We start from the raw sequence: 13,112 nt of genomic DNA, 5'->3' as shown, positions 1-13,112 counted from the left end.
TACCTGAAACTCTGCAGGAATTGGGCCATAAGGAACGCTGATGTTTAAAGCCTGGACATCTTCCCTCTCCCTGATATCCATCCAGGGGTTATAGGCCACAGGGGGTAGTCCAAAAGGGATATGAGGATCCGGAGCCAAGGTAATATTTTCCAAGGGATACAACTTCTGAAATTCCTTGGAGTGAAGAAAAAGCCACAGAGTTGTCATGTTCTCCATATGCATTTTTATTTACAAACAGACCCATATCTAACCCTTTGGATTTTGCTATCACTTTCATCAGAGAATTTGCTCCTCAGGTTAGGCCTTCAACCCTCAGATCATCCCAGTAATCCTTCCATCTTGCAATCTTTCAAATACCACTGGCAAAATTAAACTGTGATTATTTGATTGGATTTTTATTTTATTATTTGATTTCATTGTCAAATCCTTCCCAGTCTGGGAAAAGGCCCAGGAAGGGCCTTCCACAGCCTGGGCCTTTCAGGAAAACACAAAGCCCATTGGCCCACTGTGCAAAAAGAGAGCTATAAAAGGGGAAGGTGCAAGGCAAGAGGGAAGAAATGATAACATAGTCAGGAAAATTTCTTGCTATGAAGGCAAAATCCCTAGAACCAGTGAAAACAAGACAATTTTGTCAAACTTTAAGACCATGCTTTCTGATAACTCTCAGAGTAAGAACCATTCTTCAGAAAGTTAAAAGGGATAGAGTATTCGCTCACCTGGAAGAAACGGGGATGATAAAAAAAACACGTTTTAAAGTGAGTAAACTCTGACAAATAAATATACTATTTTTTTAATTTGCTATGACATTTGTCCAAGGTTCCAATGCTTCCTTTAGCTCAAGTTATCGGGGCTGACAAGGTCAGAGAAATACTTTGATTGTTGAGAACAGTCTAGTTTCCTTAGAATTGCTACCCAAGGCTCATCATTTATCTCTTCCGTCTTGCCTCTTGCTTCTGGCACCTTTCTCTAAGGCTCTCTCACTGTCAAAACTCAACATTTTTTCACTAAGCACAAAGAAAGAGAATAAAATCCTTCAGGGAAAGAAAAGAAAATGAACCGATTCTGAGAGGTTTCTTCAACTCTGCAATCTATTTTTTGGATGTGGCCCCTCGGCCATCTCTTCCAGTATTTACCAGGTTACTAAGTGTCGAACAGCCTCAACGTGTTAGAAATCAGTCTGTTTTTCCCCATAGACAACACATTCCATATTTAAAGCTAATCATGACCCCAGCAAAGTAGTTATTCTCTTCTTCTCTGGACCATTTCGAAACTACCTAACCCCGTATCTCTGTTGCTTGCCTTCTAGCTGAATGCAATCAATGCTTTAGAAAAAGTGATTCAAGAGACTGAGCGAAGTCTAAGCCATCATTTTGGAAAAGAAAAATAAACAGTACTTATGAGTTGAGGGACAACTCTCGTCCACTTGTTTACCTTGGGGTATCTGAATGGGATGTGAGGTTTATGATAGCCAACAGCCAGAAAGAAAAGGTCATCAACTCTTTTCATCTTTTCTAGCAATCGTATGGCTTCTTCGGTGCTCTGTTTATCAGGCAAGGTACCTTCCGGCATATCAGCTACATCCACAGGGCAAATCAAGTTGGCATGAAGTTCTTCATCCTGACCTTTACATGTCTTTCACAGAACAAAATAGTTAAGATTTTTAAATATCAGGTAATAGACTAAAAATCACTAATGCTTACAGAATCATATTAGATAATGTATGCCAAGGACGTTGCAAACCTTTATAAATATCAGCTTTATAAATTTATAAATTTTGTATAAATCAGCTTTATAAAACTTTATAAATGTCATCCGTTATTATTATCGCTATTAAAGAACATCTTGCCATCAAATCAGTCTGTTCAGTTGTGGGATCTGCTTAAGCTAATGAGAAGCCAAATTCCAATGAGGAATTATTTCTTTTGCTACCAGTCAGTCCAAATTGGATAGATAACTCTGGTTCTCCATAGCTCTGCCATCCATGTAAAACCCAGTTGGTCCCACAACAAGCTAAAAAACTTCGGGCATGCCTCCTGGGATGAGTTACGTGTCTATTCTCCAAAGATGAGACTAGTTAAGCCAGGAAAGGCCCAAGACAAGTTTGGACTCAGGGTAAGGAACAGTTTGGCCACCGCAGGTGCCTAAAGCACTGTCCTGAGTCAGAGCAGTGGCGTTCTCCATATCAGTGAAGGGAGCACTCACACTAATGAAATCATATTCCTCTGAACTGTTCATTTCATAAAGTTTTTGCTGCCCATCCATTTTCTTGTAGATAGCTTCCCCCCAGTGCTGATCTAAATGGAAAGAGGCCCAAGCAAAATGCAAGGGGACAATCTATGCAGATGACAAAAATGGGGACTCGAGAATTATTCCATAAGAAACAACAAGGGCAGTTACTGGGATCAGTTGTGTTCTCCTTTCATGGGACTTCTGGATTTTCAACAAATAGAAAGTATAAGGGAATGCCAACTGTTCTCAGTTACCAGATTGTTTCAAGTACTGCTGCCTCTCCCTGCAAGCCAAATCGGCCACAAGGCATGAGTTCTTATCTCTCTAGTCCATCCTCCATTCAGCTGCCAAAATGATTTTCCTAAAGCACAGGGCTGACGATATCACACTCCTCCAGACTCAGTAAACTACAGTGGCTCCCTAGCACCTCCAGGATCAAATTTAAAATGCTTTGTTTGACATTTATAGCCCTTCCTTCAGAATCTGTCCCTTTCCCAAATGTCAGGTCCACAAACTCTGTGGTCCAGTTAAACAGGGCACCTGCTATTCTGTACCCTCCATCTGTTGAGTCCAGGTCTATCTTCTTTTTTTTAACCCCTCACCTTCCATCTTGGAATCAATACTGGGTACTGGTCCCAAGGCAGAAGAGTGGTAAGGGCCAGGCAACAGGGGTGAAGTGACTTGTCCACGGTCACACAGCTGGGAAGTGTCTGAGGCCAAATTTGAACCCAGGACCTCCTGTCTCTGCGCCTGGTTCTCAGTCCACCCAGCTGCCCCTCAGGTCTTTCTTCTATTCCTAGAATGCTATATCTCCTCACCTCTGCCTGCTGCCCTCTCGGTCTTTCTGCAAGAGGCCTTGAGTACCTTCCTGTTGAGATGATCTCCCATTTACACTCTCTCTATCCTGTGCTATGTCACTGTCTACATGTGGTCTGCCCCCATTCTTTTTTTTGTCATCAGTGTTTAGGTACTGAGGCTTAATGGTGATTGCTGAGTGGCAGAGACACTTTTCTCCTGAACACAAAAAGTCAGTTTCACAACCTTGCTGCCAGGACATCAACAGTAAAGTTCAGAGAGTCTGCCTTAGTGGGTAGTACAAGTCCTTTATGTGCCTACAGTGTTGGTTACACCGATGAGCCTGCTGCTTTAAGAAAACCTTTTGTTTTTCTGTCTCCAGGCCGCATGTCTTTAGGTAAGGCCTAGAGGGCAGTGAAATACTAATCCAAGCCTCCACAAAAGGGAGAAGGGTGGCATTATTTTGTCTCATTTCAAGTACTATGGGAAAGAAGGGGGAAAGGAGAGAAAAAAGAAAAATTCAATGTTACAGTCTTCAACCTTCACAATTTTTCTGGGCAGTCATTTTCCCCAGAATTCCATTTGATTTTCTAATTTAGGTCAGGGCCCTAGTACAGATTTGTTGTTCCCCCAAACTAAAATAAGTTGACTCCACCCCCAAGTTTTCTCCCAATATGTTAGAGCTACAAGCAGCCTTAGGGATGCACTCCTTCACTTTAACTAAGGGGAAAGAGACTCAGTGCGGAGCTCTATTTCTTTCCCATTAGCTTTTCTCCAATCCAGCTGTCTAATGTGTGTGGCCCATCTGGCAACAAGACTCGACACATTAATATGTTAGGATAAGGTCCCTTCTATTTACCTCTCACAACACTGTTAGAAGTTGTTTTCATTCTTGTCATTTGTATAGACGCCATCTTCCTTTTGGGCTTGTGGATGCACAAGGACTATGGCTTATCTATTTCCACATCCCCACAGTTCCTATCACGGCACTTTACTGTAGACTAGACCATCATATCAGGATGGTCTAGTGGGTGTAGCATCTTTTAGAATGTGGCTACCTTTGAGGCTGACCTGATGTGGTCATTAAGCATTTATTAAGCACTTACCATGTGCCAGACATTGTACTAAGCACCAGAGATAAAAGGAAGAACAAAAGTAGTTAGGACTTGCCCTAGAGGAGCCAATGGTATAATGGGGGAGACAGCATCCAAACAACTACATACGGACCAGCTACAGCCAGGATAAATGAGAAATAATCAATAGAGGGAAGACACTAGAATTAAGAGGGCTTGGGGAAAGCTTCTACTGAAGGAGGGATTTTAGCTGGGACTTGAAGGAAGCCAGGAAAGCCAGGAAATGGACATTAGGAGGGAGGCCACTCCAGCCTTGAGAGGAAGCCAATGAAAACACCCAGAGTCAAGAAATGGAGGGCCTGATTCAAGGAAGGGAAGCAGAGACTAGGTTATAAAGGGCTTTGAATGCCAGAGAAGATTTTCAATTTGAACCTGGAGGTGATGAGGAAACACTAGTTTAGGGGGGTTTTGCAGAGGGAGGAAGGAGGAGTGTGGAACATTGTTGGACCTGCACTTTAGGAAAAGCTAAAGGGAAAAAAGGATAGAGGGGTACTGTGTTTTTGCTTTCAAAAAAAGACTGTCTATATATAGATTTATACTTCAATATGTACATGCATATGTATATATGAATATTTACATAAAATCAGTAAATTTAGTTGTATCATAAACTTTTTTAAATGTCTAAAATAAAGCATACATTGGAATTAGCCCAAACACGCAGTTTCTAGACAAGAAAGAAAGCTGGTACTCTTCAAACTGATCTGTTCACATATTTACCTTGCTATTTTCATACTGTTCAGAGGAGGGGTGAAAAGGTGGAACAGACCAGCTGTATGGAAAATCATCACTATGATTAGAAGAAATTCCTTGAAGAAAAATAAAAAAAAAATTGTTAAACAGAATTTACAAAGGTCCAGAAAAAGTAGGAGTTGTATACAAAAAGACAAGCCCCTCCTTCTTCTTTCTGAGCTTAGTTCCTCATCTTTCAGACAGCTTGAGGAAGGTTGAGATTAAACTAAATGATCTCTAATGTCCCTTTCTGATTCTATAAAGAGATTCACTTCCTGATACCTACATCCAAATTGTCTAAGTTTTTGTTAAGTGCCTGTTGGGTGCTCAGTCCTATGAAAACACTCTAGGAGATATAATTTACAATCTAGTTGGGGAGACAAGATAAATGTGCTGCCAACAAATAATTAAACAATATAGGATATACTGCACAAGTGCCCAAAGAACCTGATGGAAAAGAATTATGAGTGTAGATTGAGGTTATTCATAGAAAGCTTCCTTGAGCTATATCTAAAGGAAACAACTGCAGGGATGGGGGGTGGGCAGAGCCAAAATGGTAGAGAAGGCACACAAACCGATCTGATCTCTACCAAATTACCCGCCAAACAACTTAGATCGATGCCTCAAAACAAATTATGGAGCAGCATAACCCACAAAAAGATATGGTGAAATAATTTTTCAGCCCCAAACAACTTAGGAGCCTGGCATGAAAGATCCATGGGGTGGAAGCCTTGGAGGTAGATGAATCATCAGCATAGGCGTCCAGAGCTCTCAGCCACAGACAGTAAGTGTAGGGAGGGTCAGATAACTAACAGCCCAGAAGGAGATTACAGGGGTCCTTTTGCTAGGTCTGGGTACAAGACTCTTATCTCATTACTCATATGCAGATTCAGGTCACGGTCCTGGGTCATGGACCCAGGGCAAGTAGGAGCACTAGCACACCACTGCTTGCAGCTTCAAGGAAGCAGGGGACCCTGATCACAGTTGTAAGGTAGAAAAAAGGCTTGTTGCTTACAGGCCAGAGCACAGGCTGAGAGAGTATTAAACATACTTCTTCTTACATTGTACCATCTTGGAAGAACTGAAAATATAGATCCCCAAAGCCAGCTCAGAAGGAATCTTGCATAAAGAACCTGAAGCTTGGAATAGTGCTCCCTTCACCACAGTTACAGAGCCCAACTTTCACAGTTTTTTAGGTTAAATGACAAAAAAAGGCTGGAAAATGAGCAAATAATATTTTTTTAAAAAGAAACTCAACACAGACAGTTATTTTGGTGACAGGGAAAACCAAAATACAAACTCAACAGAAGACAACAAAGTCAATATTGCTGTATCCAAAACTTCCAAGAAGAATATGAATAGGTCTCAGATACAAAAAGAATTAATGGAGGGGCTCAAAAAGGATTTGAAAAATCAAATAAGACACACAGAAGAAAAACTGGGGAAAGAAATGTGAATGATATAGTGAAATCATGAAAAAAGAGTAGATAGCTTGGTAAAAGGAGGCACCAAAAATACTGAAGAAAATAATACTTAAAAAAAAAACCAGAATAGGTCAAATGGCAAAAGGGGCACAAAAATCCAATGAAGAGAAGAATTTTTAAGAAAAAATTTTTATTAAATACCTTTTAAGAGGTAGAATTAGCCACTAGGAAATTAAATAAGGAAAAGAACTTCATAAAAAGTAGAACTGACCAAATGGAAAAGGAGGTAGAAAATCTCTCTCAAGAAAATCATACACAAAAAATTAAAATTGGGCAAGTGGACATTAATGACACCATGAGACATCAAGAAACAATCAAACAGAGTCAAAAGAATGAAAAAATGGAAGAAAATGTGAAATATCTCATTGGAAAAACAATTGACCAGGAAAACAGATCCAGGAGAGATAATCTAAGAATGAATGGACTATACAAAAACCGTGATTAAAAAAAAGAGCTTACACATCATCTTTCAAGAAATTATCAAATAAAATTACTCTGATATTCTAAAAAAAGTGTAAAATATGAACTTTAAGAATCAACCCCTCATATCCTGAAAGAGATCTCAAAAAGGAAAACTCCTAAGAATACTGTAACCAAGTTCCAGAAGTCCCAGGTCAAGGTGAAAATATTGCAAGAAGCAGTCAAAAAGAAGCAATTCAAATATTGTGGAGCCTCAGTCAAGATAACATAAGATTTAGCAGCTTCTACATAAAAAGTTCAAAGAGCCTGAAATATGATATTCTGCAGGGCAAAGGACCTCAGACTTCAACCAAGAATCACCTACTCAGCAAAACCAAGTATAATCCTTTAGGGGGAAAAATGGGTATTCAATGACTTTCAAACATTCCTGATGAAAAGACCAGAGCTGAATGGAAAATTTGACCCTCGTACATAAGACTCAAGATAAGCATAAAAAGTTAAAAAAAAAACAGAAAAAGGAAATCAAAAGACATTCAGTAAGGTTAAATGGTTTACATACCTACATGGGAAGATGATTCTTGTAACTCCTAAGAACTTTATCAATATTAAGGCAATTAGAAGTAGTTTACATAGACAGAGGGCAAGGGTGTGAGTTGAACATTATGGAATGATACCTAAAAAATAAAATTAAGCAGTGAGAAAGAGAAATGCATTGGGAGGAGAAAGGAAGAAAGAATGAAGTAAATTATCTCACATAAAAGAGACATGAAACAGCTTTTACAGTGGAGGGAAGATAGGGGACATGGGGAGGAAAGTGCTTGAATCTTACTCTCATCAGAATTGGCTCAATGAGGGAAAAACATATAAAGTCAACTAGGTATAGAAATCTAGTTTATCTTACAGGAAAATAGGAAGGGAAGGAGATAAGGGAAGGTGGAGACTGATAGAAAAAAGGGAAAATTGGGGGATATGGTGGTCAGAAGCTAAACACTTTTAAGAATGGAGTGAATGAAAGGAGAGAGAAAAGGATAAATGGGGTGGGGGGAATAGTATGAGGAGTAATACACAGTAATTATAATGGTAAAAAAATTTTATAAGTCTCTCTAAAAAAGACTTCATTTCTCAAATCCATAGAGAAATGAGTGAAATGTATAAGGATACAAAGTCATTCCCCAAATGAATGGTCAAAGGATATGAATAGGAAGTTCTCAGACAAAATAATTAAAGCTCTCTATAGTCATAAAAAATGTTGTAAATCACTATTAGAGAAATACAAATTAAAACAATTCTAGGGTACCATTTGATACCTCTCAAGCTATTATGTTAGAAAAGGAAAATGACAAAATTTGTAGGGGATATGGGTCAGCTGAGACACTAATGCATTGTTGAGAGAATTGTGAACTCATTCAATCATTCTAGAGAACAATTTCAACCTATGTCCAAAGGGTTATAAAACAGTACATACCCTTTGACCCAGCAATACCACTACTAGGTTCATAACCCAAAGAGATAAAAAACAAAAAGGAAAAGGACCTACATATACAAAAATATGTAAGGCAGCTCTTTTTGTGGGGTCAAAGAATCAAAAACTGAGGGGAGACTCATCAATTGGGGAATGGCTAAATAAGTTATAGTATATGATTGTAAAGGAATACTATGATACTATAAGAAATGCCAAGCAGGAAGAGCTCAGAAAAACCCGGAAAGACTTACATGAACTGAAGCAGAGTGAAGTAAGCAGAACCAGGAGAACACTGTGTACACAGTGACAACAATCTTGTACAATAAAAATTGTGAATAACTTTGCAATTCTCAACAATACAATGATTCAAAACAATCCCAAAGTACTCATGCTAAAAAAATACCTTGTGCTTCCTGAGGGAGTTTAAATCTAGACCAAAGCAAACTTTTTTCACTTTCTGAATTTTTTAAAAGTTTCCTTCCACAAAAGGACTAATATGGAAAATTGCTTTACAGGATTTCACATGTAAAATCTTATCAGATTGCTTAGCATCTCAGTGGGGGGAGGGGGAATTCAAGGCTCAAAGTTAAAAGAAAACTTTGGAAATTATTTCTATATGTAATTGGGGAAAATTAAATATCTAAAAAATAATTAAAAATCATAATACAAAAATAAAAGAAACAGATTAAGATCTAGCAAAGATGAAATAGAAAATGAGAAAGTATCCTACCCTAGCCCTGAAGATATTAGAACAAAGTCAAAAGACAGAAAAATTAGAATAATGTGAGGTATCTATTATAAAAAAGCACTGCTTTCTGAAATATGCCAAGGAGGGATCATTTAAACAGCCTCAGAGGCCCCTCAAACTATGACCAAACAGAAAACTTACATGCCTTTCAAGAAATTCTAAAAACTGCTTGAATTTATTAGAACTGTCAAGCCTCAAAGAGAAAGAATTCCCTTGTCACTTGCTTAAAGAAGCATCAAACTGAAACATCCAAAAATGGCAGAACCAAAATCTAGAGCAGCGGTTCTCAACCTCTCAATTTGTAGCAATGAGAATACATAATGCATATCAGGTATTTACATTCCGAATCAGAACTGTAGCAAAATTACAATTTTGAAGTCGCCACCGAAATGATTTTTTGGTTTGGGGTCACTGCAACATGAGGAACTGTATTGTGGGGTCACGGCATTAGAAAGGTTGAGAACCCCTGGTCTAGAGTTTCCATGTCAAATGAAAAATATTGCTAGTGGCAATGTCAAATTTCTAGTGAGTAGCCAAGCTAGGTCTAGAATTCAAGCTACCCGACTTACCTGTTTGATTTGGATCTAAAAGTGACTACAAAGAAACCACAACCAGCCCTTAGAAAACCTGACTTTGTGCAAAATAACCCTGAACAACTAGAGGGAGAATCCTTCACTGAAGCATTTAGAAAGGAAAAAAAGAAAAGATTTGACTTTATGAGCACTGAAAATACACAGTACCAGGGTGAAACACTTTTCCAACTGACAAAGTCACGTAGCCATTCTCCTTGAAATATTGAGGGATTGTAGAATAGTTTCCCGAATGTACTCTCCAGTAGGAATTGAAGTCGTACAATCTGGTAGTGTCCGGTCTTCGCCCAGTTAAAAAAGACACTCTACTTGGGGCACAGACAGCTTGCTGTAAGGGAGAAAGAAAACAACACTAAAGTGTAGAAGAAGCAAATAATTTTCTGGGCCAGGAGTAAAGCTTTGTCATACAATCTGTTGGATTAAGATAAATAACATTTCGGGGATATAGATCTCTTACCTGCTCAGTTCCCAGAAATAAAAGTGTCTGGCCTAACTATACAAATGTTCTGAATTTAGTAACTCAAGCCAAAATACTATTAATCATCACTTGATAGTCTAATATCAAAGGCAGCACACTAACAGATGTCACACATTTCTATGGGTGACATCTTAAGTGGCTTGGTTACTTCTCAATGTCAGTAAATTATGTCACTGGCAAAAAAAATGACTCATTAGTACAGTCAATCAAAAACTGGCTCCATAATTTAATAGCACCAGAAGGTCCTGCCTGTTAGGTGAAACTAGCTAAGCTCCCCAAAGGCTCAGTAGTAAGTCAGTGTCCAGCAACATTCATTCATTCATTCATTGGATAAATATTTATAAAACTGCTGCTATATGCCAGGCATGTAACATCTCTTTTCTGAGTTGAGCCCTACCTTCCTGCTCAGACAAGACCTTTAGAGGACCTTTGTCTAGTTCATAAACCAAAAGAGCATTAAGATCACTCCAGTGAGTTTTTGAATGAAGTCAGGGAGTAGTGCTTATTTAGGTAGGAGTGAGCAAAAAGGATTTGAGGGATACTGTAGTGTAACAGTGAATAGAGGGAAGGAAAGCCTGTGCCAGGCACTGGGATAAACACTTTTTCATTTAAAAAATTATTTTCCCAATTTTATGTAATAACAGTTTTAACATACATTTTCCAAAAATATAAAATCCAAATCTCCCTTCCTTCCCCCTGAGAGGATAAGCAATTTGATCTGGGTTATACATGTATAAGCATGCAAAACATTTCCATATTGATCAAATTGTGAGAGAACTAAGCACCCTGGGAAAAAAGGGCTACTATTATCTCCATCTTACAGTTGAGGAAACTGAGGCAGTCAGCACTCAAGTGACTTCTCCAGGATCATCCTACTAGTAAGTATCTGAGGCCAGGTTTGAACTCAAGAATCTTCCTGACTCCAGATAGAGGGATGGCCTTAGACCTGAGTTTAAGTACCACTTTATAGGCAAATAACCTTTAATTGCAACAGGTAACTCTTCTAAAACAAAGTTACAGAAGTTACTCCTTTCTTCAACTTAAGGTCTTTTCATCTCTGCAACTCATCTAGACCAAAAACAAGTGATTTAGCAGATTTTTAGAGCAAGGAGAGACCTCAGTTTCTCAGTCCAGTGTTGCTGGACACTCAGAAGTCACCTCATTCAACTCCTTTCCTTTAATAGAGGAGGAAACTGAGGCCTGGAGAGATTAAGTAATTTGGCTCTAAGGTCACCTGTAGTAGCACAGTAAATAGCAGAGAGGAGATTTGAATCCAGGTCCTTTGACAACAGATTCAGAGCTATTTCCACCAGACCCCATTCTTATTCCAGAAGTGTAATTTCCACTAGCTGGAATAATACCATTAAAACATTCTGATGTTATAATAGAGACACATACTCTCTCCCCAGCAATTTTTCCTTTATGTATATGGTCCCACTTTGAGTTTCTGAGAAGAAATCCTAAAGATCTGATACAATACTCAGAGGCTAGAGTTAATATTCTTTACAAATTCCTCCAAACCCAACTGAACCAGCCACTTTGCCTTTTATCTCAGCACCGGCCTGCAGTTGGAGCTTGGAGGCTGAAATGGTCACAGGTCAGCTGGGTGGCCAACTTATAGAAAAATAAGAATGATGCCAGCTCTATTAACGTACTTGGGCAAAGGCGTTTTGGAACACCACACTCCGAGAGGCCAGCTGATCAATGTTTGGAGATTTCACGAGAACCTCTCCATAGCAGCCTAGGGCAGGCCGAAGGTCATCCACGACGATCAAGAGAACGTTCAGACCATCTAAGGGCAGGGAAGAGAGGGCAACACCTATTATTTCCCCAGCCCTGTCTGGTAACAAGTTGTGTCCCCTGGATTGAAAGGCCCAACGTCAGAAGGCTAGATTAACTCAATGCAGGAGGAGATGGGGTGGGGCTGGACATCAAGGCAGAAGGGAAGAGGGGGATGCAGCCGGGGCAGAGCCCGGAGAGGTAGAGAAGAGGGGGGCAGTCCCTCCCTCCCTCCACCCGGGTGAGAGGAGCTGGGCGAGAAAAGGGGAGGAGAAAGGAGAAACGGGCTGGTCCAGGCCGGGAAGGGGCGGAGCCTCGGGGCCCAGTCAGCTCCACAGCCTAACCCGTACAGTGGCGGCCTCCCCCAACCCCACCGGTCCCTCCATCCACCCCACCCCCACCCCCTCTGGGCCCAAGCTCGGCCGCAGCACCTCTCAAATAGTCGACCCCGACCAAGTCCAACGGATTCTCGCGCTTCCTGTACCCTGGGCCTTCAGTTGTAGGAGCGCTCAGCAGGGGAGGCACGAAGGCCAGCGAAAGCGTGAGCCCCAGACACCACGGGCCCAGGTTCGGCATTGTCGTCCTTTTCTAGCCCTTCGTCTCCGTCTGGATCTCGGCGCTTTAAGCCTACAACGAATTTTTTTCCAATCTCTAGGATATGTTCGAGAGGTGCGGCCGAACACGCGACTTTTACAGTGAATTTCAACTGGCTCCGCCCCCCCTCGGGCCGCGCCTGCGCCCAGTGCCCAGCTAGCTATAGGGAACTGGGTCGGAACTGGGGTTTAGCAGCCTGTAGGGTTGAAAAAAGAAGGCGTGTCTTTACCGATCTATCCACTGGCAGCGAAGCGTTAGGAGAGGAATGAGGGGAGAGGTGGGCTCTGGCTCCGGCCCAGAACTCCTCGGGAGCCAGTGCAGGGAGAACCTGGGCACCAGAACCCCAGGGAAAAAAGTCAGGCCCAGGCAGCAGCAGGCCTAACCGGGAGAAAAAGGAAATGAACGCTTCTGTTATCTACTTTCTCCTACACACACCCCAGGCACCTGACACACTGGGTAATAAATGCAGCACGCGCGCACATGCACACCCTTCCACCCTGCGTGTAAATAATATTAGCATTGAGCTGACTGGGAAAAGTGAACAAAAAGAAATAAGCTAGCACTGAGGATAGGACTTGGAGTCAGGAAAACCCGAATTTACATCAGGCCGCAGACACTACACTTACTTGCTGTGTAAGCCTGGGCAACTCGCTTAACCGTGTTTGCCTCAG

General features: G+C 40.8%; 1 protein-coding gene across 1 annotated transcript in view; it reads right to left on the bottom strand.

Moving 5' to 3' along the window:
- IDS (iduronate 2-sulfatase) overlaps positions 1-12,642 on the bottom strand; it is a 29,202-nt gene extending 16,560 nt beyond the window's left edge. Inside the window, exons 1-6 of the mRNA XM_007507266.2 lie at positions 12,279-12,642; positions 11,724-11,860; positions 9,741-9,918; positions 4,875-4,963; positions 1,432-1,632; positions 4-174 (exon numbers count right to left, since the gene is read on the bottom strand). Coding sequence (XP_007507328.1) covers positions 4-174; positions 1,432-1,632; positions 4,875-4,963; positions 9,741-9,918; positions 11,724-11,860; positions 12,279-12,423 — 921 coding nt within the window. The 5' untranslated portion in view covers positions 12,424-12,642. The remainder of the gene's footprint in view (positions 1-3; positions 175-1,431; positions 1,633-4,874; positions 4,964-9,740; positions 9,919-11,723; positions 11,861-12,278) is intronic.
- Between the last annotated feature and the right edge of the window lie 470 nt (positions 12,643-13,112).

This window comes from Monodelphis domestica, chromosome X (genome assembly GCF_027887165.1).
Source record: "Monodelphis domestica isolate mMonDom1 chromosome X, mMonDom1.pri, whole genome shotgun sequence".
NCBI classification, from domain to species: domain Eukaryota; kingdom Metazoa; phylum Chordata; class Mammalia; order Didelphimorphia; family Didelphidae; genus Monodelphis; species Monodelphis domestica.
This window is presented reverse-complemented; position numbering and strand designations above follow the sequence as displayed.